The following is a 24,755-nucleotide window of genomic DNA, read 5'->3' as shown; positions in this document are numbered from 1 at the left end:
GGGCTCTGAGGGTGCTGGGGGCTGTCCCTCACCACCTCCAGCCTCTGGCTCTGGTCACAACCCCAGCAGAGAGCAAGGCTCTGGCTGATGGGATATCCAGGCTCTGGGTTCTGGGATAGCCAGCCTCAGGATTCTGGGATAGTCAGGCTCTGGGTTCTGGGATATTTAGCCCCTTGCTGCTGGGATATCCAGGCTCTGGATTCTGGGATATCCAGGCTCAGGCTGCTGGGATCCCTGCACAGCTCAGGCTGAAGGAAGGCAGGCAGTGTCTGGCTGATACACCCTGACTCCAGGAATGTTTTCTTTCTGAAGGATAAGGCTTATCTGTTCCCTTTGCTCCTATTTCCTTTTAGGGTGTTCAGTGAACAGATAGGAAAGGGAAATAAAGATGTTCAACATCTCTCTCTCAAAAAAAAGAAAAACCCCGAGTCAAACTCCTCATGTGACATTTGCAGATCAGCTGTAACCTTGCTGTTGTGTGGAGGCTCTCCTCAGGATGAGCCATGGTGCAATCCAGGACATGCCTCCCTGTGAGGCCAGACCATGCCAAAAACGCTCAGGCAAAGAGCAGGGAGGCAGCAGCTCCAGAGGGGATGAAAAGCCACTGTGCCCAGGTGCAGAGCCAGGTGGGTGCCTCTGTGGGGACCTCACCCTGTCAGTGAGGATCTGGAAACAAAAACCCCTGGGGCATTGCAGGGCAGAGCTTTCCTGACCACTCTCAGCTACCCCTGGGCTGGTTTTTGGTCCATATTGCACCAAAGCTTCAGGAAATGATTTTATTCTGCATGAGCTGCAGGGAAGAGCAGTAACACAGGGATGATCCTGTTCCTCCACCAGCCTCCTGCCCAGCCAGGAGCTCCCTTTGCACAGAGGGAACACTGGAGTGGGAAGAGCTTCCACAGGGCAGCCCATGCAGGGCTTGATCCGTGGCCACCATCTGTGAGCAGCAAGCCCAAAAACAGCAGGAGCCACCAGCCCTCTGAAGCCTGAACCCAGCCTGTGCTCACCCAGGTGTCCTCTCTTGGGTGAAGGTGGTTGGTATTTTAGCTGTGCTTAGCTAAACATTTGATGGAAAGGATGAAAATTCAGCTTCCTACAGCCCTGAGATGAGTCTGGTGATTCTGGTCCCTCACTGCAGAGCCTCCAGCTCTGCAGCTCTGTCCAGCCAGAACCTCTCTCCTCACTCACAGCACTGATGTGAACAAATCCTGCAGAAACAGCCATGCCAGGGATGAGTTTGCCTGAAGACAGACAGACAGACAGATGGACAGCCAGGCAGACACTGTGCTCTAGCATTTGCTGTTAGCACTTCGCCCTGAAAGTTGTATTCAATACAACCCACCTTGAGCTGATTTCTGGGTGCAAATCTTGGGTGTGGTGTCCAAAAAATTCGGTGACAAAAACCTGCTGCAACCCCAACCCCAGCACCCAGAGGTGAGCAGCAACAAGGCAGAGGTCACCCTGAAGAGGAGGGGATGGAAGAAACCTGCACATGGTGGCAGAGCAAGGATGGGAAGAAATTTCCTACCGTGAAGGGCTCTTCTCTTTTTTCCCCTTCTAGCACAAACAGAGATGAGGTTTGAGGTGTGCAGGCTCACAGCTGGTGACAGGGCAGTGGCACCACCATCACTACACTTCCCAGAGCAAACACAGCCCAGCCTCCAGCCACGCTAAAACCCAAGTTGTTCACCTCTGCCCAGGTGCTTCACCTGCCCAGCCTGAGCCCTTTCACACAGATCTGCTCACAGCCACCCCTTCATGTCCCTGTGAATCCAAACCCTTCTCCCCTAACATGATGTGACCTGACTTAACTATGACACTCTCCATCCCAGTGCCTGCCCAAAGAGGGGGACACTGCCTGTCAGCTCCTCACCCCCCTCTCCATCAGCACAGCTCCTCAGCCCCTTCCCATCCCTCCTGGAGAGCTCCTCAGTGCTGATCTGAAGTTTGGATGCAGTGTTGTTTTTATATATAAATGACATTATGACAAATGATGAAGGATTAAATTACACTTCAATCAAATCATGCCAAACCAGTAGGGATTGAGGTCCCAGTGGAAAGTATACATGGAGTTCCTCAGCTTCCTGATTTGAATGACTTTGTTCTTCTTCCAGAGAAAAGGGGAGGGGGGGGGGGGACGAAGGAGAAGAGAGGGAAAAGGGAGAGGAAGGGGGGATTTGGCCTAAAATGAAACATTTTCCTTTTAAGTTGAACATTTGAAAATGGCTGGGAGGAAAGAGCTGAAACACTGTAATGGCTGATACTGAAGAACAGCCTGGGACTTTTGCTTTTCGAGAACAGAAGCCAGGGAGAGAGCTGTGGTGTGAAAAAGGCAACGCTGTGTGCCTTGAAGGGGAAGGTGTTTGCAGCAGCCCACCTCCTGCAGACACTGAGAGCCCCCTGCAAGGCACTAACCCAATTAGCTTTGCTAGAGCTGTGCCGTGCAAAGGCAAAGGACTGACAGTGGTTTTGGTAAAGGCTAAAGACAGCTTCCCTCTGCCTTGCACTCCATCGGAAGCGCTTTATTATCTTTGTGTTACCACATCTTGCAAAGGTTGGCTCCAGAGCCTCCAGCTCTGCAGCTCTGTCCAGCCAGAACCTCTCTCCTCACTCACAGCACTGTTATGAACAAATCCTGCAGAAACAGCCACGCCAGGGATGAGTTTGCCTGGAGAGGGACAGACAGACAGACGGAGAGCCAGGCAGACACTGTGCTCTAGCATTTGCTTTTAGCACTTTGCCCTGAAAGTTATATTCAATACAACCCACCTTGAGCTGATTTCTGGGTGCAGATCTTGGGTGTGGTGTCCAACGGAGCCCATCAGTGGTCAGGCATTGGGATGAGATGCCCAGGGAGGTGGTGGATCATCATGGAATTGTTCAAGAGGCATCTGGATGTACTTGGGGTTACAGTTGAGGTGCTGGGTGATGGTTGGACTGGGTGACCCTGAAGGTCTCTTCCCACCTTGATTCTGTGATCAGTAGAAACTGAAATAAGTCAAGCAGAAGACACCAGAGACCCCTTTGGCTTGATAGTTGCCACTGAGCTGATTCAGGTGTGACACAGTCCAGGATGGCATCAGTCTGACGAGCTCAGAGCAGCTCAAAGCCTCCCTGGCAGATGAGAACAACATTTCAGTGTGTTCTGAGAGCTGTGGCTCCATGTCTGTGTGTGAACCACAGAGCCAGAGAGGGTACAGGACCTTTTCCCACCTCTCCATTTGATTATTTCTGTCCTCAAACAACACACATCACCTGTATGTGGTATCTGTGATGGACAAGATCCTCTCTGGTCACATTATTACATTATTGTAATAACTTAATCTTGCCAAAATTAAAGGCAAAGAGAGCACTCCAAAAGGTCTAAAACACCACTCTCAGGCAGGGCAAGGGCAATCCTACTCAGAAAAGAGACAAGCCTACAAAAGCACACATATGCACACAAGTTTGCTCAGGCACACACTCCTGCACCTGAGCAGGATAAAATCAGATCATCCCTTTCCCAAAGTCCTTTCGCTGCAATTTTTCTCCTCGTAGTAACAGGCTTTGCAAAGTATTTTAAAGAACAATTCAGCAATAATTCCCAGGAAACCATTTGTTACTGGTGGTTAACGTCCCATCTGCTCACATGGCAGCTCAACTTTCTGACACAGAAATCCAGGAGAACACTCAGAGAAATCAAGACCCAAATTGGTTCAGCCTCTGAGGATAATAACGACTTAGAAATATGTATAAATTTAAGTGGTTTTGAATAAGGACAGCATTTCAAAAAGCACTCGAATTGTTACTTTGAAATAAGCCATTATTTTCTGCTTTTTTAAATTCCAGTCTTTAATAGGGGATGAGACCCAGACTGCCAAGAACCAAGGAGAGTTTTTGATGCAAATGAAAAGCGGCATTTAAGAAGTGCAAGTATCCCATAATAGAGCCCACAGCACATTGCCAGCTCCCAGGCCTGCCTGGAACATCCAGGGATCCATCCAGCCTGGGACACCAGAGCAAGGGGGTCAGAGGCCCCCTGAGCTCATGGCTGACCTGGTTTGTGCTGGTGAGGCCTCGAGGCTCACACCACAGCCCCACATTCAACTGTTTCCAGTCAAAAAAACACAGAAATTCCAACCTGGAGTCAGATCCAGACACACATGGGCAGATGTGGCCATGCAGAGAAGGGATGGATGACAGGGGAGCTCCTGAAGGTTCTTTGGGTTCCTGAAGGTTCTCTGATTTCACTGATCCTACTCCTGCCCAACATCCCAGCAAAAGCTCTGTGTTTCAGTGGGATTGATAAGGGTCATACTTGGAAGAAAAAAAAAAAAAACCTCTGGCAAAGAAGCATCACTGGGATGAACATGGAATCATCAAGGTTGGAGAAAACCTTTAGGATCATCGAGTCCAATCATCCCCCAGAGCCACCACTAACCCAGGTGCCACATCCAGGTGGTTTTTGAACACTTCCAGGGGTGGTGACTCCATCAGTGGCTCTGCCTCCAGGGAGAGTCACAATCTACCTTGGGCAGGCTGTTCCATGCCTTACAACCTTTCCTGTTGGAATTCTGGAAACAGATTTGGGGATTTTGGTAATGTGTTTGGGACAGGATGGAGGATTTGAGGCATTGTCTAAGTCCTTCTTCACCTTCTTCTTCATGGGTTTAGGTGGTTTTCTGTTGTTGGGTGAAAGAGGCCTGCATTGTGGGCTTGGGTGGTCATTACTGGGTCGAAAACATAAATAATGGGGGTATCACCTTGTTATTGGGTAATTGGCTCTTGGATAACCTTGGAAAGAGTTAGAAACACTCCATTTTACCTCCTTTCTCTGACTTGCTAGTTGGAGCTCACGCTTCATGAGTCTGTAAATAGATAAGAAATAATAAACATCCGAACTCAAAATCTACATTTCCCGTGTATTATTCATTCTGACCTTGGTAGAGAAATGAAACCAGAACTGCAACACCTTTCCGTGAAAACTTTTTAATAATATCTAATCTAAGCCCACCCTGGTGCATCCCCAGAGGATGAGGCTGCCCCTCATGCCAGGGGCAGTGGGAGGAGGGAAGGTGGGAGCAGGGAGGGGCCTGGCACGACAGGGGAGTGACAGAACAGGAGCTGGCCCTGGACAAAAGGCCCAATTAAAGCGTCCTCCCGCAAACAAACATCCCCACAGCCCAACTTTTTCAAAGATGGCTCAGGAAAAGAAAAGGGCCGCGGGATCGGCGGGATCAGCCTAAGTCATGTACATCTATTTAACAAGAAAACTCATTGATAAGCAAACCACCTGATGCTTGCACAGCAGAAAAGAAAACACCTGGTTCTGCCTGTGGGTTGATAAGCCAATATCTTTAATCTTTTTTTTTTTCTCTTGATGACTGAAGTACACACTCTGTGCGGCCCTATGCTCCAGCCACATTGGTAATAGTAACAAAGCTTTGATGTCCCCCTCATTCAACAGAATGTTGTTTAGTTCAAAGCGAAGAACAGAGGCAATTCTTTGCTTTTAAATTATTAGCTCCCTAAGTCTTCTGTAATGATATAGTTTGACTGAAGTGTGCAGTTTATTAACTACATAAAGACGATATTATTAGAGCGGAGAAAGGCAGCCGAAAGTTTTGCCTTTCAGCTCAGCAGCAGGGGTTTTTGATACTTTGATCTCAATCAATGCTAAATGTCTTTGTGAGATAGAGGGAGCAGCAGAAATTACCTTTGGCACCATGACTACATCAATTATTTAGTTCTTTTTCTTATAAATTAAAGTGTTCTTCAACTTTTACCCCATTTTTTTCTTCCTCTTCTTCTTCTTTTTTTTTTTTTTTTTTTTTTTTTTTTTTTTTTTTTTTTTAACCTCCAGTTATTGGTGAGGGGGGTGGGGGGAAGCTGACTGGAAGAAGTCTTGCTGTGAGTATTAATAAAAATTCCACTGACCTTTCCCAGTCCTGGTCTGGGAGGGTCTCCTCTGTGTGAGGAGGTGGATTCATGGGAATAACAGCAAAAGGGGGGCTCGGGGTAATGTGCTGTTTAAACAAATAACTCTGTAGGCTCTTACTCCAATTTTGTCTATATTTAGTCTAATTCCTCTTTTTTTCCTTTTTCCCCTTGGTCTTTTCCAGTATTGATACTATGAATGCAGCTGGAAAAAATGGGACACCTGACAAGAAAGGTGGAGGGAGACTATTTACAAGAGCAAGTAGTAACAGGATAAAGGGGAATGGCTTCCCACTGCCAGAGGGCAGGGTTAGATGGGTATTGGGAAGATATCCTTCCCTGTGAGGGTGGGGAGGCCTTGGTGCAGGTTTTCCAGAGAAGTTGGGGCTCCCTCTGGATCCCTAGAAGTGTCCAAGGCCATGCTGGAGCACCCTGGGGACAATGGGAGGTGTCCCTGTGGGACTGGATGGGCTTTAAGGTCCTTTCCAATCTCAACCATTCCATGACTCCAGGACTCCTGAGGCTGAAAGCTGAGCTTGCAGAGAGCCAGACCTCAGCCCTGGGGCTGCAGCAGCTGCCTGCAGGACGCTGGATGCAGAAATTCTCATTAAAGGCACTGGTGTCAGGTGATCCCACCCAGAGCTGTCACCAAACCCTACCCACACAGAACTCCTGTCCAGCCTGGAGTTCATCCCCTAAAGCCAAAAATAAACCCTTCCCACAGCTGATTCATCCCATCCCAAGGGGGGTGACAGACTCCTTCCCCGGGACAGAGGGAATCCAGCATGATGGCATGAGAGGAGAGCGAGGATAGCACAGCTCAGTGCTTCCCTTGGGTAACAACAAATGAGTGGGTATTTCAGTGGGATTTGTGCTCTTTTGATACTTCAGGGAAGAGGCTGGAGCAGAGCCAAGGGAGGAGGGTATCCCTGCAATCTTGGGGACAGCAGTTGGTGGCTGGGCTCAGTGCTGTGGTGCACCAGAGTGTGTTAGAAACCACTGGAACCAGAACCTTGGCTGGGAACACAAGCAGCAGGACCACAGAGGTGCTGAGGAGATGCCTTTAAACCAAGATTTAAAACATTGACCTCTGGCCAGATAAATTCTTTGTGAGCAAGAAATAAAAGAGGTCTTTGCCGAGGTGTTGAGGCATGAACTATGGGAACTTCAATATATTTATGTGTAGAATGTGTTGGAGAACAACATAATTCTGTTTTCATGGTGATCAAAGTTTTGCAAGAAGGAGGACTTGAGACAGTGTGCTGAGCTGCTATGGCAACATGAATTTTAAGAAGTAAACTGACTTGCAAGAGCTTATCTTTTCCTCTTGAGTGTGGTGCAGAACAGATCTGGGAACCTCTGCCCGAAAGGGATCCTGTGAGGTGCTCACCTCTGCTTCTGGGCCAGGTGTATTGCAGGATGCATAAAACATATCCCCCGTGGCAAGGGGAGAATTATTCCGTGCCTGGCTTTGTCCTGCGCCCCGAAGAGCCAAGTCACGCTGGGTCTGTCCTTGTGCGTGTATCAGGGCTCAGAGATTCAGATGTCGGGGTGGATGCAGCACGAAGCGCTGGGGCTGTGCTGGAATCCTATTCTGGGAGCGGGGTGGGCTGCCAGGCGCTGCTCAGGGGTGAATTCCACCCACGGGCGGCCGTTCCCAAGAGCACCATGACGTGGGCTCGGTTTACAGCTCGCCTTTCAAGCCGCCCGCACAAAATGTAGAGGCAGCGGTGTCAGGAACCCTCCCTGACAGCTCCTTTCAGGAGGGGATGCTGTGAGGAGCTGTCACGCTCTGAGTCAGCTGTTCTTCCAAGGGCTGGCGTTCCAGGCAGGAAGAGCCTGCCTGCGGAACCATCCCAACCACGCCGCCTGCCAAAACCACACTGGGAATCCCATGGGAACCAGCCCTCTCCCGAGCCAGCTGGTACTTCCTGCTCCCGAGGCCTGATCCTGCTGGATGCTGAGCATTCTTTGTTCCATTTTTAAATTAATGAGGCTTGAGCAATGCACGGTTCCAAGAGCCCGGGGAAGAAGCAGCCCCTCGGTGTTTGCAGCGCTTTGGCCGCGTGGCCCAGCTGGAGAGGAGAGGGAAATGGAGATACCAAAGATGCCTGGAAAACAGATCCGTAATCTGGAGATTTTAAGCAGGTTCTCCAAGCTGGCTCCTACACACAGCTCTCCTCCCCGGCAGAGGCTGTGACCCCCCAAAAGTGGCAGCCCCATCTCTCCAGAGAAGGATGAGGATCTCCAGCGCGGGACTCGCTCCCATCCTATCCCAACAGTGTCCCCTTGAGGCTGGTGGCTGAGGCAGCCTGGGAAGAGCCCTCATGGAGGTGCAGGGGAACCCCAGAAGCTGCTCTTGTTTTCCAGGCTGGTCCAAACAACAAATCCCAGCAGCTGTGGGTCAGCCTGAGCGCAGGAACCTGGAGGAGCCCACCCCACAGCGGGTGTGGGAGCTCCACACTCGGGGAACCACTCAGATAAAAATCCCCTTCCAGCTTTGCTCTGTGGATACCCAAAGCTGGACCACTGCAGCCCACCCGGCAGCAGCTGGAGCCAGAGTGGGAGGGTCTGTGCAGCCATGGGAGGCTGGAGACAGGAGCCCCTGCAGAGGACACCCTGCCCTCTCCGCTGCTGCTGCTGCTGCTGGAATCTCCTTTCTTCTGGCAGCCAAGCAGCGGGGAGTTTTCTGAGAAACTGCCCACAGGGAGCGATCACTTTTTCCAGTCATTAACCTTACACATCCCTCACATTACAAGAATACCTTGGATGTCTAAGTTGCTGCAGCGAGCTAATTCCTCCAGGTGACTCCAGGCAGCGCTAAGTGGGCTCCTGCACAGCGAGGGGATTTGAAGTGCCAGAGCTGAAAGCGCTCCCGACTCCGGCACGCCAGGCCTCCAGCAGGGGACACAGCCTCAGATGTCACAGCACGGTGGCAGGAGGGTCTGGGGCCTCTGGAGCTGTCATTTCCACCCTGCAGTCAGCAGGCACCCGGGGGAGCCGAGGCAAAGGGAGGAGGGCCAGGCATGAGCTCGAGATGCTCAGTGCAGGGCCCTGTGCCCCCAGGGAAAAGGGCTGTAGTCGAACGATATTGGGGGAAAAGATATTTGGAAGATATTGGGGGAATAAAAACCAGCGCCCTGAAGGGATAAATGTTGGGAAGTGCCAGTGCTGGCCTCTGGGATAGGTGTGTACCTGGCTGGATGTGCTGCACTGGGTGTCCCAGCCCTGGCAGAGCAGCAGATTTGCATCTGAACTCCTTCCTCTGGTGTGGAAGATGAGCACGAGGAGTATTCAAAGGCAAGGAGGTGCCCAAAACCAGTGAGAGAACTATTTACAGTAGGATGGCTCTTATCATATGTACAAAATATTAAATATATTCTTTTCTCTGACAAATCACCTCTTCCTGTTGTGTTTCCTAGATTATGCATCACCAGCGTCCTGCCAGGACTGGCTGAGTAACAATATTCACCAAAAAAAATTGCAGAAGACACCAGATTTGTCTCTTATCAATAAGAGATGTCCCTGTCAGTGACAGCAGAGCAGGAGCAGGTCCCTCTGACAGAGCAAAGCCATTGGGAGCCAACGTGTGTTTGTACAAGAGGAGCAGCACAGGCAGTGAGGGCCAGCAGCCTCCTGCCCAGCCCTTGGCTCCCCTGGGAAAGACTCTTTGGAGACAGAAGCAGCCTTCTGATTTTCCCAAAGTGCCCTGTGATGGGAAGCGTCAGCCCAGACCCCGGGGAAATGGGAGCACTGAGCGTGTGTGAGGAGAGATTTAAATCCCACAGCAGGACTGAGCCTGTGGAACCACAGCAGCCACACAGGAAAAACTCCATTTATAATCAGAAAGTACAAAACAGCAACATCAGAAGTCACAGGTCATGGCCAAGGTACAGAGCAGGGACCCACAGCACATACACACACACCAAGGAAACTCCTTCAGGGAATAAAACAACCACCTACAAACACTGACACAAGGAAGGCAACAGTCCAACACCCAGTATCAGCACAGCCTGTGGCAATCCCAGCTTGGAGGGGCCCAAAACACCAACAGGGATGTGGCCTGCATCTCCCCAGGAGTTCTCAGGTTGAGCTATGATTTCAAACCCATGTGCTGGGAACCTGGAGCTAATGCAGGAGACTTCTGCACCCCTTGATGCCTCTGGGATCATGTTTGGTTTGGCTGAAGGAATGATGCTTTGCTACTCAGCACACAGCTGCTCATGAAGGGCACTCCATTTTCCTGTGTCTCTTAACCAGCGTGCTTTAAAACCTAAAAATCATCATTAATGGGAGGTGGGCCCAGGCTGGGGACACAAACATGCCCCAGTTTTGGCACTGAAGCCTGAGCCCTGCTCTGCCAGCCCTGCTCCAGCTGTGCTGTGTTCAGTGTGCTGACACCTCACGGCCAAGCCAACAACTCTGATAAGACACCATTTCCCAGGACATCACCCACACATCCTCCATCTGCTCTGAGGCATCAAACCAGGCTCATTTATCGACAGCTTTGTCACGAGCAGAAACGAACACAGCAAAGAAAGGAAAGAAAACCAGTCCAGGAAGGCTTGGAGCGCTTGGATCACAAACAGCTGGGCACACCAGCGGCTGGTATCCGTGGTGGTGGTGGTCCCTGTGCTGGAGGATGGCTCTAACACACTTTTCCAAATACACAGCACTCCATGTGCTGAGCCATCCACGGCAAACACTGAGGTCTCAGGCCTGAGAGGAACATCCATGTCGGGGTCACCCTGCTCTGCCCTCCTCTCTGGGGGTCTCCCAGGGGCAGATCAGCTCCTTTGCAGAGTCCTCCTGAGCTCGGTGCTGCCCGTCCTCTCCCTGCCCAGAGCCCCCAGGGCAGGCTTGGCTCTCCAAAGGCGTTTTGACTTGGAAGAAGCTGCGTTGGGAAACAGAAACTCATCACACACACGGCGCTTGCTGATGTTCTCCGAGGCGGCGAACGAGCTCTTTGGCTTTGAGATTTCCACCATTCCAGCCCCAAATCCCAAGGCAAAACTCCCAGGCAGGAGCCCACGGAGAGGGAGAAAGAAGGGAATGTGTGCTGCCACCCGTTTGAAGCTGCAGTGCCGTGTGACAGAGCTCCAGAGTGTGGAGCCAGGTAGAGTAGGGGCCCTCAGGTTTGTGCTTTGGAATTTCTGATGTGGTCTCATCCACCTAGCAGCAGAGCTGGGTTAAACGAGACCAGGACATGCTGCTCCTGCTGAGGGGCACGGCCTGGGGTTGGTTCCTGCAGGGGCAGCCTTTCCAGGCAAAAATTCCCCAGCTCTGCCTTGGATTGACTCTCTCTCAAGGTTTCCCCTCCCCTGTCAATTCTGGTTCTCCTTTGACCTGAAATCACTCAACCAAGCCCGAGTCAATGCTCAGGAACACGGAGATTTTCCAAATTCAACGATTAAAAGTAACACCTGAGGGTTTGCACCCTGAACAGGAGGTGTGAGAACAGCAGAGGCACTGCCGGCATGGGCTCCTGGCCTGTTCCCATCGGAAAACTGGGAGACGGGGAAGAGACGCTTCCAGAGCCTGGGGTTTGGGACAAACGCGGCATTATCAGGTTCTGTGTGTGAAGGAGAGGGTTTGCTAACCCGCAGCCCAACCTGTGGCGGAGCTGAGCCCTGTCCGGGATGGTGTCCCGGTGTCTGTGGGGTGCTCACCTGCTGACGGCTCCGGTGTCCGGCCGCAGCCGCCGCTCCCGCCCGCCCAGCGGCTGCACCTTGCCGTGAGGGACGGCGCGGGCCCGCGGCCACGGCCCGGCCGAGCTCCAGCAGCGGCCCCGGAGAAAGCGGCCCCAGGAGCGGGCGGCAGGGCGCCATCTCCGGCTGCCGGGGCCCGCGGTGCCGCCCAGCGCCGGCCCGATGGGCGAGGGGCAGCCGGTGTCCCGGGGCGGGCCCGGGGACACGGGGGACACGGGGGACACGGCTGGTGGCAGGGCAGGGCCGCTGAGGGCGGTGAGGGCGGTGAGGGCGGCGGGGCCCGCGGAGCAGGAGGCGAGGGGAGCCGGCTGTGGGGAGGAAAAGGAGAGAAAGGCTCGGTGAGGGCCGGGGGTGACACCCGGGGACAATGGAAAACCCCAGCTCTGCAGAGACGGGGCGGCTGAGGCGTTTGTAAAGGGAGAATGGCTGATGGAATGGTGCCGGGTTTTACATCTCCTGTGTCTCACCCTGCTACGAGACTGATAACGGAATAAAGTCTTTAAAAACGCCTCTCAGCCGCCCTGTCTCTGTAGAGATGGGTTTTTCCAACACCAGGATCCCCACGCTTCTTCAGGAGGAGAACGCCGCTCCTGCTTTAGTGCTGCCGGGAGAGAAGGGCTCCAGCCACCCCAGTGTCCCTATGCCAGTGTCCCCTCCCTGCAGCTCTGTCCCCTCTCCTGCAGCTCTGTCCCCTCTCCTGCAGCTCTGTCCCCTCTTCTGTAGCTCTGTCCCCTCTCCTGCAGCTCTGTCCCCTCTCCTGCAGCTCTGTCCCCTCTTCTGTAGCTCTGTCCCCTCTCCTGAAGCTCTGTCCCCTCCCCTGCAGCTCTGTCCCCTCTCCTGCAGCTCTGTCCCCTCTTCTGCAGCTCCGTCCCCTCTCCTGCAGCTCTGTCCCCTCTCCTGAAGCTCTGTCCCCTCCCTGCCCTCGCCGTGCCAGAGCCCCGAGGTGTCAGAGCTCGCCTGCGGGCTCATTGCTGCCACAGCCCCAGCGGTGCTGACAGATCGGCCCCACACCCGCCGGGATGCTGGAGGAGACACCCGCCGGTCTCATTCCTCACAACGATTAGCTCCAGGCACGGCGGAGGCTGTCATCCCGGGAATGTCATCTTGGTTATGAACAGCACAACCCGTGTCACACCCACGGCACCAGCCGGCGCTGGGAACAGACCCCGAGCCCCAGCCCTGATGGCTCACGGTACCAATGACACCCTCAGTGTCCCTGGCTGGGAACAGACCCTGAGCCCCAGCCCTGATGGCTCACAGTACAATCACATCTCCAGTGTCCCTGGCCGGGGCTGGGAAGGCTCCAGCACAGCTCAGTCAGCCCTCAGGACAAGCTCAAGCACAGACTGGACAGGACAAGGACAGCACATGCTGCATGCCAGCTCCCCTCCCATGTCTCAAGGACTTAACTCCTAGCAGAAATGAAATACAGCTCCACGGAGAGGAGCTGAGAGCAGAGGACATGTACACACACATGCAGAGATGGCACAGGGAAGGATGAACACACTGAGACATGACAGAGAAGGATGAACTTGGTTCTTTTCCCATTTTCTACATTTATTCTTTTTAGACAGATGAATGCATGGAAGCCATGGCCAAAAAAATGAAACAACACACGGAAACAAACAATTTCTTGGCTGGCACAAAGTGAAGTTCAGCTTGTACCAGGTAACTTTCCTCTTCAGGGACTGAGCAGCAGAGGATGAGGAGCAGAAGGCTGGGCTGTTACAGCTCCATCAGCCTGTGGCAGGGCAAAGACAGCTCCTGCCTGTGTGTGAAGGATGCTGTTTGTCCCACAAGCAGTAACTGGTGTTCCACATGCAGAAACTGGTGTTCCAAATGCAATAATTGGTGTTGCACAAGCAGAGTGACTCTCGAGCATGCAGCAGGAACCCATGGCAGGGGAGCAGTGATGCCAAGCAGAGATGATGAAAAATCAGAGAAAGGAATGGATACAGAGAACATAACAAGCAAAGCAGCAGACAAAATAGAAGTAGAATCAGAGGGACTGACGGGAACACACAGATTTGTTATTTATTATTTATACCCTGACTTGATCTTCCACATGTTACTACATACTGGCAATCCCAACATGCTCAGTGCTCCATGTTACACAAACTCTGCAGAGACTGTGGAGTTCATCACAGCCAAGTAGCTTTGGGCCAACCCTGCCAGGTTCTGGAGTGTCTTTCAATGCTCTGATGTCAAAGCAGGCTGAGTGAGGGTGCTCAGCACCTGATGTAACAAAGCCTTGGGGTTTTAAGCAGAATTTTTAAAAAAACAGCAGCCTGAGCCTGCTCCCCTGCACAGCAGTGCAGGATGTGCCTGTGCTTCCAGCAGGAGTGAGAACAGAGACTCAGCACAGACATCAGAGGGGAAGTCTGGGGTAATTCTGTTTGAATTCCTCGAAGGAGATTTATCACCAAAGGGGTAAGGAAGGGCAGGACAATCTCCTGCTCAGCCACAAGGGAGGAGAGGCAGAGTGTCCAGTCCTGATCCTGCCTCCAATGTCACACACGGGGAGGGCCAGAGTCACTGTTGGAGCTGCTGGGGACACAGTGACATCATGACTGTCACAGGGAATTGCCCTGCAAGGACTCCAGAGCTCCAAGGGCATGCATGCACCCTGCTATCCAAGGGCTCCCACTCCCTGCCAGCTTTCTCCAGAAGCTGCCCTGTCCCTGGAAGTGTCCAAGGCCAGGCTGGATGTGGCTCTGAGCACCCTGGGATAGTGGAAGGTGTTCCTGCTCATGGCAGGGGGTGGGATGAGATGAGCTTTAAGGTCCTTTCCAATCCAAACCATTCTGGGATTCTATGATCTCCCATTTTCTGTAAAACCCTAACAGAATTAAAAATGGATGAACAACGTGAACTGGAGAGAGGCAGCTTCCCAGACTTCAGTGCTTCCACCCAGTTCCTCTGCTTCCCCAAAATTTCAACAAACAAGGAAGCTTTTCTGCCCCTTCAATTCCCTTTACTGGGCTTTGCAGGAATTTTCACACTTCTGGTAATCATTGGCCTGGTCCAAGCATGGCTGGGCTTTTCCAGCAAGGCCTGGAATCTCCCTGAGCTCTTTAGTACTAATGTGGTATTTTAACTTGCCTCATTCTACAGAGCAAAAGAGACAGAGCAAATGAAAAAGAAAATACTACTTAAAGTTGAAATCAGCTCTTAACACCTCTACCCTGTTCTCCCTTGCTTCTGGGCTACAAGCCAGTGACAACTGCAGCTAACTCCTGCTGGATTTTTAACAACAGAAAATAGAAGAGCAGGAAAAAGACAAGACAAGAGGTGGGAAGGATTGGATAAAATCTCTCTTGGCCTCGTGCAGGCTCTGGCAAGGGGCAGCTCTCTGCACACCCAGCTCACGGCACAGAAGTCACGGGGAGAGCAGAGCAGAGCTTCCTGCTGATCATCTCCAGCGTGCCAGGGGCTGTGGGAGTGCCATTCAAATCCAGAGGGTCAGCTAAACCTTCCGAGATGCTCGTGCTCCCGTTCCCACAAGCAGGAGAAGTTCCTGTTCTCCTGCCTGTCGTGCTGGCTGGGGGTGCAGGACTCTGGGGGTGCCAGATGCAGCCCTTGGGAGGGTGCAGAGCCCCCCGAGGGGATGGAGGCCAGCAGGGACACTCGGGGCTGGGTCACCTCGCCCTGCTCCCCTCGGGGTTATCCCTCTCTGCGCCAAGGAAGGCTCGTCTGGAGCACAGCTTCACCCTGCCTTGTGCCAGCCCAGGGCAGCGGGGAGAGGCAGCCGGGCTCCCCAGCCTCCCGGAGGGATGTGCGGGCAGCAGGAGGAGACGTCTCCCCTCCGAGGCGTGCACCCCGAGATGGCACAGCCGCAGCCCGGCACTCCCTGCCTGGGAAGGGACATCTGCTCTCCTGAAGCCATGGCAACACCACGGTGCGGGGAGCTGGCGCAGGGCAGAGCCGGCCTGCCAAACCTAAAGCAGCACTGACACCTTCAGGAAGGGGAGACGAAGCTCAACGCCAGCCTCGCCTTGTCTTTTCCCTGCGGGGCTCAGAGCCTACTTGGGAGGAGCATCCTTCTGGAGCTGGTTCCTGCGATCCAGCTTGCTCATGACCTGCGTGATGTCCACGGTGTTGGCGGCTTCTCGGGCTTTGGCTTCTTCCTCCTGCTGCCTCAGGATGATGGGGCTGGGGCTGGAGCGGAGGTGGCGGCGGCCGAACAGACCCGTGCTGGGCAGAGAGAGGGGAAGGAGAGGGGGTTACTGAGGAGAAGGGCACCAAAACCTCCCCTCCGGGATGTAAAGTGATCCAGGAGGACAAGCTGGGACAACAGAGATGGCCAAAGGAGTGCAAAAGGCTTTAAACAGCACTGGGTGACACAGCGTCACACAGGAGCTAAAGTGTAAATGTGCTGCTCCTGAGGGACTCCAGGGCTCACCCACATCACTCCTTCGTTGTGTTTGCACATAACTCACACTCAGTGTGAAGCCAAACAACTCCCACCCGTGGAATTTTTCTCTAGTTCCCTCAGGAAGATCAAGGCAGGGACCAGTGTGGGTGATTCTGGTGTCTGTGATGCCCCCCAAAAACACTCTACTAACCAGCCTCAGCAAAGCCACTTCCCCAGCAGTGGCACCAGGGGCTAACTCACCTCTGGATGGGGTACCAGCTCCAGGTGAATGGGATGCTGAGGTTTGGGGGGTCCAGAACAAGCCCTGACACTAAGGCAGGATCATCCAGCATCTGCCAGTGACCTCGTGATGGGGCTCAGGGAAAAACTGACCCCACCCCAGGCTTTTTCCACTGACTTGAAACAGGCTTTAGATGAAATACCAGTGTGAAAGTCCACGATTCCTCTTTCTTGCCTGCTAGGTTGATGAGTGGAAGAGGAACAGAGAAAGGAACACCACCCAGTCTGGCACTGCAGGCTCAGCTTTAGGAGCAGCTGCAGTTCAAATCTGCTGTATGACCTTCATCTTGCTGGGAAAAAGCCATTTCCAAGGCCATCCACCTTGTGCCAGCTGTCACTCACAGGATGCTGCTTGTTCCCACAAGCCTGTCAGCTTCCCTTACACCAGGGGTGTGTGGTTTTGTCCAGGCAGAGCCAGCAGATCCCACGGATTATCCCAAACCTTGGGTCTACCTCTGCTCTGGCAGCCAGTGTTTCATGGGCAGGAGTTTTCCCATGCCCAGGACACCAGTGCTCTCTCCTTCCAGGAAAGGAGCCATGAATTAATTCAACAATCAGAGCCCTTCTCAGCAGACCCACCAGAGAAGGCAGCTGAGCAATCAGCAGCTCCATTCCGACTGTTCACAAGCCACTTCTAAAGGGCTCATGAATAAACAGTCTCCAAGCAAAGCATCTTCTCCGTGCAGAATTTTATTTAATTAAGAGAACATCTAAATCATAGTAATTTTGCTGCAACTTTGGGCTTTTTCTACCCTTGCTACAACAAGAAAAACAAACCCCACAATTACAGCCAGTTTCACTTGCCTTTTTTTGACACCCTCTTGTGGCACAACAGCCTTGGCCAGCATTTCCTTGTATATTGGAGACTTTAAATAGCGGCCATAGGAGTCCTACTAGGAGAAAAAAGAAAAACTGGTAGTTATGGGCTGCAAACATCCTTATTAAAATCACCACCAAATACAGCTGCTCAGGAGCCAGGGAGGCTGGGAACTGGATAATCTCCCCCAGCAGCCCAGGGGACTTTGCATCTTTCAGGCAAATGTAGCTATTTAAACCAATCCCCTTTCATCTTGCTGTAAAATTCCCAGGATTTTCCATCTCACAATAAAGCTTCACAGGTAAGACCCAGATCAAAAGATTGGAATGAAGCTTAGCCTGGGCCAGTAGGGTCTCAGAGTCACTGCAAGGTGAGGAGCTTGTATTGCAGGAGCCAAACTTTTCACCAGCGGGTGAAAATCAGTCCAGTTCTGCTGCTTTCAGTGCATGAATTCCAAGCTGGAATTGAAAAGCAGGACTTGCAGCAGCCACCTGACCCCACCACCTCGGGGACAGGCTGCCTTAGAGGGAAGAAGCAGCAGCAAAATACAAATGCCTGAAGCAGCACTTGCTTAACTCAGCAAATTTGAGGGATTTTTCAAACAAAGGCCCCTTGAAAGGGACAGCTGATAGCACACACAGGCACTGAAAGGCCCGGAGGGCTGGAATCCCCCTCAGGCTCTGGCAACAAATAACAAACCTTTTTCATCAGCATGTAAATGTGGGTCTGAGCAGCATCTAGAACGTAACGATGAGGGTGCTCCAGGCCTTTGACTGTGATGCCCATTGTTTTGCCATCGATGTTAATCCAGCGCCTTGCTCCTGGAGCCAGGAAGAGCCTGCCAGGAGGAGGAATCAACAGTGCCATTAGCAGCTGGAGAATTCACAGATTCCTGTCTATGCATGAAAGGAAAAGTCCCTTCAGCTTCCTGCTGCAATTTGCTGTCCTGATCTTGGGCAATCAATGTTCTTTTCATCAGAGACGTGCACTCACTTCCTCTTGCACATAATAGAAGCCAAATTTTAGCTCACTGGAAGCAAAAAAGCCTCTCAAGAACTTTGATATTCCACACCGATATTTAAATTACATCCCAAAACTGGAATGTAATAGAGAATAGAGAGTAAAAGTAAATATATTTATATATATAAAAAACCCACTTCTGCTTGGCACAATTCTCCAAAAGCTCCTTTCCTATGTTGGGACAAAAGACAGCCATGTCTGGTAACAGCCTACACGTAAAAATCTTAGGAATATATCACTGGAGAATGAGAACCTGTGGAAGGTGCAGGAACTCGTGCACAAAGAGCTTAAGAGTGAAAAGTTTTCACACTCACTTGTAGATTTCTTCTGCTTTTTCTTTGACTTTGGATTGGTCTCCATACTTGAGATCCTCACAGGCTTCCCAAAAACCCAGATTCTCTCCTGCATGACAAGGACACAATCAGCAGAGAGTGACATTGAGGAAAACAATTCCATTTATTAACTCCTGGATTTGTTTGGCACAATTTGTTGGCCCCAAACCAGTCTCTCCAATTCTTCAGTGCCTGAAAGAGGAAAACAGCTTTCCTCCGTTCTCTGCCCACTGACACCTCTAAGAACTTGTGATCTCAGCCAGTTCCAGCTTCTCTGGGAGCAGTCACAGAATCATGGAATGTTTTGGGGTGGAAAGAACATGAAAGTCCCATGGGCAAGGACACCTTCCACTATCCCAGGCTGCTCCTAGTTCCATCCCATCTGGCCTCGGGCACTGCCAGGGATCCAGGGGCAGCCCCAGCTTCTCTGGGCACCCTGTGCCAGCCCTGCCCACCCTGCCAGGGAACAACTCCTTCCAAAAATGTCACCTAAACCCTCCCAGGCAATGCCCCGTGGGCTGTACAGTGTGTCCCGTGCCACTAGATGGTACCGCCTGCCCTGTGCCACTGTCACCTCAGCCTGGGGACAAAGGCACAGAGACCACGGCCCACCCACCGCTGAACTCCTTCTTGAGGAAGAGCTGGAAGTTCTGGCGGCCTTTGGGGTCCCGGATGAGCTCGCTGAAGTTGAAGGCCCATCGCTCCACGCGCATCCTGGTGGGCACCTCCACCCTGCGCGGGGACAAGACAGACAGCGCCGCTGCTTTCTCCAATTAGCAGATTAATTAAAACCAAAGTGCCCCTTGCTGCAATGCCGAGGGACTTCTCAGCATTCTCTTGTTTTCCAGAGTGGTGTAATGAGCTCCTGAAGTCAACCCACAAAGTAAGTTGTAATTAAACGGGCCGCAGCGGGGTGAGGATTGAACTGGGATTTATGCAGCTCTCACAGTGACAGTCCAGCCTTGCCCTGAGGTTTGACTCAGTCCCATCCTGGAGGAGGCACTGGTTGCTGCCCAAAGCTTTGCTTCTCATAAAGGCATCCCCTGGGGATGTCTAATGGGATACAGCCAGTCCATAACAGGGCTGCTGCTCTCAGAACCACTGAGATGTTGGATGCTCCAAGCCCCGAGATGCCATCATGTAATTAGTAAATCCTATCCAAAGGGAAAAACAAGGGAGGCCTCAAAGAAGGGATGGACCACCAGTGTGTGCCTCCAACCCCAAGCCTCTCCTAAGGAAGCAGCCTGAGGGGTGAGCAAAGACCCAGGGGAGCAGCTGAACCCTGAACTGGTTCTATTCCATTCCTGTGCTAGTTAAGGTGGGCTTCACTCATCCAAGGGGAGGATCAGACCCACTCAGCAGGGTCTGAGTGCACACTCCCATCATCAGCTCAGGAATTTCTGTGATGTTAAGGAAGGCTCCATTTGAAGAAGGCAGTGCTGAAAGTTCAGCATGGAGTATTCCCAATCTCAAAGTAAGTTTGAAAGGGAACGCTTCTCTGATCATGAGCAGAGATCAGATACCACAACGAAAATCAGTGGTTCTCTTTCCTGATTTCTATCAGTATAAAGGTCACTGCAAACCACAGGCTGGCAAAACAACAGAAATACATACAGCTTTGCATTGAGATCCCAAAACTCAGGGTCATCTGATATCCAAGGGTTGCTGGGGAGACATCCAGATAGGATGGGATCATTGGAGAGGAACTGCTCAGAGTACTTCACAATTCTGCAACAAATCCAGAATCAAAATATGAATTTGGAAGCCAGAATTACAGCCTGCCCCATTATAGCCAAATAACAGACTACAGATATCCTCAGAGGTGCAGGACTCTCAGCACAAGGATCTGAAACACGGCCCCTGCCTTCCTAGAAAAATCAATTCATTATCTCAGTTCATCTTTTCCATTTCCCAACAGAAGTCTCCTGGTTGTCTTTCAAAGCAGGGAATTTGTCAACTCAAACACAAGAAGATACGACACTCCCTTCCATCACCTCCTTTTGCCTTTTCATTTTAAGGAAGTGGGACTAAGCCCCCAGACAGTTCCTTTCTCCTGTTCTCGGCTGGCCTGGGCCTGACCCTGCACTGTTCTGGGAGGGAAGTGTCAGGGAAAGGAACACAGGGGTTGTGTTCCCTCAGGTGGGTTCTCTGCAGCCTTCCCATGAGCCCAGGGAGAACTCAGGGAGCTCTGGGAAAGTGAGGGAATGCTGAGGGCTCATCCCAGCCTCTCCTTCCCTCCATCACCTACCACAGGGCTCATTCCTCTGCGAGTGGCTCTGAGGGCTTGGCACAAAGCAGAACTGTCTCTCTCCCAGCAGGAACCAGACAAACACTTCTCCTACCTTCTAACTTGGCCAGACTTCTAATTCCAACTGATTTCACTAATGTCCTGGAATTTTAGCTCCCGTCTCCCTTTTTCATTCTTGAAAAAAAAAAACCCCAATCCTCTGGTTTCTGTGTTTAAAATTCCTTCCAGGCCAAAGTGCTTTCATGTGGTCAGAGTTGGGAGTGCAGTGTCCAGGGGACTGTGGCTAACAGGCACCTTGGCCCAGCTCCTGCAGTGATACAATGCTCCTGCACAGAGCAAACCACGGGCTGGCACACAGCTGCTCCATCCGACCTTCTCACTGGGAATGCCAAGGCATCCAGCACCTACATCAGGCACTCCAGCCCATATTCTGATCAAGCAAACCTAAACCTGTCAGCTCAGGTAGCTGTGGAAGTGCTTTGCAGCTTCTCCTCAATCACAGCAGATCTCTGAAGCATGCACATTGCCCAGCTGCTGCTCATGTCCTCAATAAAAATTTGATTTGGACCCAGCCCCTGCAGCTGAAGATGGAGTTCCAAAGTTCCTGAGATTTTTAATCCAGGTGATGGGCATTATCTCACCAGAACTAATGAGAGAAAAGCCCCATTGCCAAAGAGCTGAGCACCACAAAATTCCTGGGAAGCAGCCAGGTGTCTCCAGCTCCAGCTCAGAGTTTGGAAAATTGAGGCAGGAGAGTTTTAGGTGACCTGAGAGTCAGTGACAGACAAAACGAGCAGAGCTGCTGCTGCCCTGCAAGTTGTGGCTCTTAGAAGATTCTGTCTTCCACCCATTTCATTCAGGGAACTGGCCTGAGCACCTTGCTTATCTCAGGTGTGACAGGAATCTCTGGTGGCAATGACAGTGCAAACCAGGCAGGTGCTCTGGGCTGCACCTCGAGGTGCCTGCTCAGCACAAGAGGCTCCAGGCAGGAATGCCTGTGGCAAACACACCAGTGCCTAATGCCAGGGCTGGCTGCTTCATCAAGAATCTGATCAGGAAACACTCCCACTGGGAAGGGGAATTGCTAATTAATTGCCTGGATGTTCATGGAGAGGCAGTTTCCCTTTGCAGGGCAGAATAACCAGTATTATATAACCAGAGGTGAGCCATCACCATGGGGCAGGGACTGTCAGGGGATGAATCCAGCCCAGGGTGGGGAGCAGAGACAGGAGGGTCAGTCTGTCCTGCTGAAGGACAGACAGACTGCTGGATCCTCCCCTGGCTGCAGGGCTGGGCCCAGAGCAGTGTCAGCATCTCCTGATTTCAGTGGGATTCTCAGCCCAGGAGAGAGCCTCTTCATCCTGCCTGGGGCTCTGATCCCTCCTCATCCTCGTGCCTCCTGGCCCAGACAGCACTGGGCCACCACATGGATTCCCTGGCTGAGTCACCAGCTGCCAGAGCAGACAGTTTCATCAGCTCATTAGGAGATAAGCACGGAAGACTAATTAATGTGTGGACAGAAGGATATCAGGACTTACCCTCCAAGAGAGACAGAAGATTTCACTCTGGTCTTCATGATGGCCTGCTGATAGTACATGATCTGAGGAGATCAGACATGGCCATGGTTAGGAGCACAGAGGTTTGAAGATAAGGCCTATCTAAACCTCAAACAGGTTCTCTCCCAGGTAGTGGGGCTAATTACAGCAGGCACTGCTTCTTCCCTAATTACTGGATGTCCAAGGAACCAGAGGATCCTTGAATTGTCTCAGTAAAATGTCTGTTTTCACTGAGCTCACTGCAAACATCAGAAGTGCACTTTGCAATGTGCAAGTAATTAAAAAGCACTCCCCATGTTATATAGAAATTGAATAATAGCTACCATCCTCAGCACCTACAAATGCTCTGGATGATTTAGCATGTAATTATCATTGATTCTTGGCTGTCTCTGTGCTGGCGCCACTGTGATTTCCCCACCACTAATTCTGATCTATTGGATTTCAGCCCTGGTGTCTGTCCTTGCCTGAGCCTTCCCGTCACTGGGAGAGCTGCTGGCTGCCTGCAGTGGGAGGGAATGGCCTGCAATTGCATTGATAAAAGCTCCAGGAGGCAGGGATTCTGCTTTTCAAAGAGCCCATCCCTGCACACAGGGCTTCGAGCCACACTGGTGTAAGCAGCTCATACAGGATGAGCCCCGAGAAGGGAGGGAAGCAGCACTTACCTCTCTCCTATAGAACTCCATAGTGTTTTTCTGTAAAATATTAAAAAAAAGAATCATTAAATTGGGATGGGTGCCTACACTTGTTTTTTTTTTATTTTATTTTTTTTTTGAGACATTGAAACACCGTTGCAGGGCTGCCGTTGTGCAGCGCTCTCCAATTAATTCTGATTACAATTAAAATCAAACACAGCAGCTGAGCTAATCAGGGTATCATCAAAGCTAAGAGCATCCCCACACGGTAAATTGTCCCATTAGCTGTATTTACTGTTTAGCATTGCTTCTCCCATCACAGGCTGCCTGCATGCCTTCAATTAAGGGGTTATTCTAATGGAGCTAAAATAGATTCATTTACGAGACACAGATTAGATCATTCAATATTAGCTAAAGGAGACAGGAACCAACACATTGCAAAATATAAACACCACAATTAAAAGCCTCAGAAGCGGTATCTGCTGTGCAAAGGGTGTTTACGTTGCGATTTGAATAACTCAGACTATGTTACATGTCATCCCCAAATGAGCAGGCAACCGAAGGCAAGAAATTAACTGCAGGGTGTTTATTCACACAGCTTCCTTTGAAGCACAGTTACTTTGTGTGGAATAAACTGGAGAAGGGAGAAGGAAAGACAAGGCTAAGTCGGGGATGCTCCCAGCCAGCCTTCAAAGGTTCAGGCAGGGTTTCAGTTCCTCAGCTCCCATTCCAGTCAAGACCTGCATCCCAGAATTATTCTATCAAACGAACGCCGTGGCACGTGGGGGTCTGCAGAGTGCCTGGGTGAAGGGCAGTTTGTGAGGGAGGAGGGATGAAGATCGTGGTGCTGAATGGCACAGGCAGCTCTGCTCTCCCCTCACCTCCCCAGAGACCCTGCACCCCAAATGCCCATTTTGGGAAAGGCAAGATGCTCTCCCTGGGCTGCTTTGTGAGGACACTGATCTGCTTTTGCACTTTAACCACTGTCACCAGCCCTGCTCAGGAGGGAGAATCTCTTCTGCACGTGGCAGAAAAACATGCACATTTTGCTGACCTTTGGTTCTCACTGAAATGAGAGGCCCACTCACCATTTCAGCAGCAGGAGCCAGACATGCAGCAGATGAGCCCAAATCCCTCCAGCACCACCACAGAGCCAGCCCTGACCCTGACCCAGCCTCAGCCTGGCCAGTGGGGCACCAAAAAAACTCCTCCCAGTGGTACTGTGAGGGGAGGAAGCTTTTCCCGCTGGGAATACCATGACCAGCCCTGAGTGGGCAGCACAGACCACCCCAGCAGGGACAAACAGGGCACAAAACCCAGCAGTGATGCTGTGCTGGCCCCCTGTGTGACAGGGGGAAAGGACTGACACATCAAGGGAGAGAAAAAGCTCCAGGACAGCAGGATTGTTGCTCACAGGGCTGTACAACCTCCCCTGCTGATTGACAAGCTCCTGGGACACCCTTATCAATGATGGAGGAACTGAGAAACAGCTTTTCACCCTTCTCTGCTCTTAGCTGCATCCCTGATTCCAGGCCACCATCCATACAGACACCATTTCTTCCCCTCATTTCTACAGTGTCATTGTTCCAGACACACTGCAGAAATGGAATGGAGGAAAATCACCTGCTTGCAATGAGAAATTTATTGTATTTACTGCCCCAAAGTGTCCTGTTTAGAGACCTGTGGTTCTGCTCCAGGCCAGCTGCCTCCTGCACCACAGCAGTTCCCTGTCTCCTTGGGGAATCTGAGATATAAACCAGATAAACCTCATCAGGTTTACAAGTGCCAGCTGAAGGGAACTTGTGCCTAGAGCATTGATTTCAACACGTCAAAATAATTTTAAAAAGCCCTGTTTTCTTCCACTTTTTCCTC

General features: G+C 51.6%; 1 protein-coding gene across 3 annotated transcripts in view; it reads right to left on the bottom strand.

The window, feature by feature from the left end:
- Positions 1 to 13,160: 13,160 nt before the first annotated feature.
- RGS9 (regulator of G protein signaling 9) overlaps positions 13,161 to 24,755 on the bottom strand; it is a 28,377-nt gene continuing 16,782 nt past the window's right edge. For 2 of the 3 annotated variants that reach the window (XM_066332343.1, XM_066332344.1), the window contains exons 10-17: positions 22,914 to 22,943; positions 22,234 to 22,295; positions 20,062 to 20,175; positions 19,064 to 19,179; positions 18,430 to 18,517; positions 17,795 to 17,933; positions 17,083 to 17,168; positions 13,161 to 15,818 (exon numbers count right to left, since the gene is read on the bottom strand). In XM_066332343.1, coding sequence (XP_066188440.1) covers positions 15,647 to 15,818; positions 17,083 to 17,168; positions 17,795 to 17,933; positions 18,430 to 18,517; positions 19,064 to 19,179; positions 20,062 to 20,175; positions 22,234 to 22,295; positions 22,914 to 22,943 — 807 coding nt within the window. In that variant the 3' untranslated portion in view covers positions 13,161 to 15,646. Of the gene's footprint in view, positions 15,819 to 17,082; positions 17,172 to 17,794; positions 17,934 to 18,429; positions 18,518 to 19,063; positions 19,180 to 20,061; positions 20,176 to 22,233; positions 22,296 to 22,913; positions 22,944 to 24,755 lie in introns of those variants that run through there. The other variant, XM_066332345.1, reaches the window with a different exon arrangement.

Source organism: Sylvia atricapilla, chromosome 18 (genome assembly GCF_009819655.1).
Source record: "Sylvia atricapilla isolate bSylAtr1 chromosome 18, bSylAtr1.pri, whole genome shotgun sequence".
Lineage (NCBI taxonomy): Eukaryota > Metazoa > Chordata > Aves > Passeriformes > Sylviidae > Sylvia > Sylvia atricapilla.
Note: the sequence above shows the minus strand (reverse complement) of the source record. Positions and strands in the feature narration are given on the sequence as shown.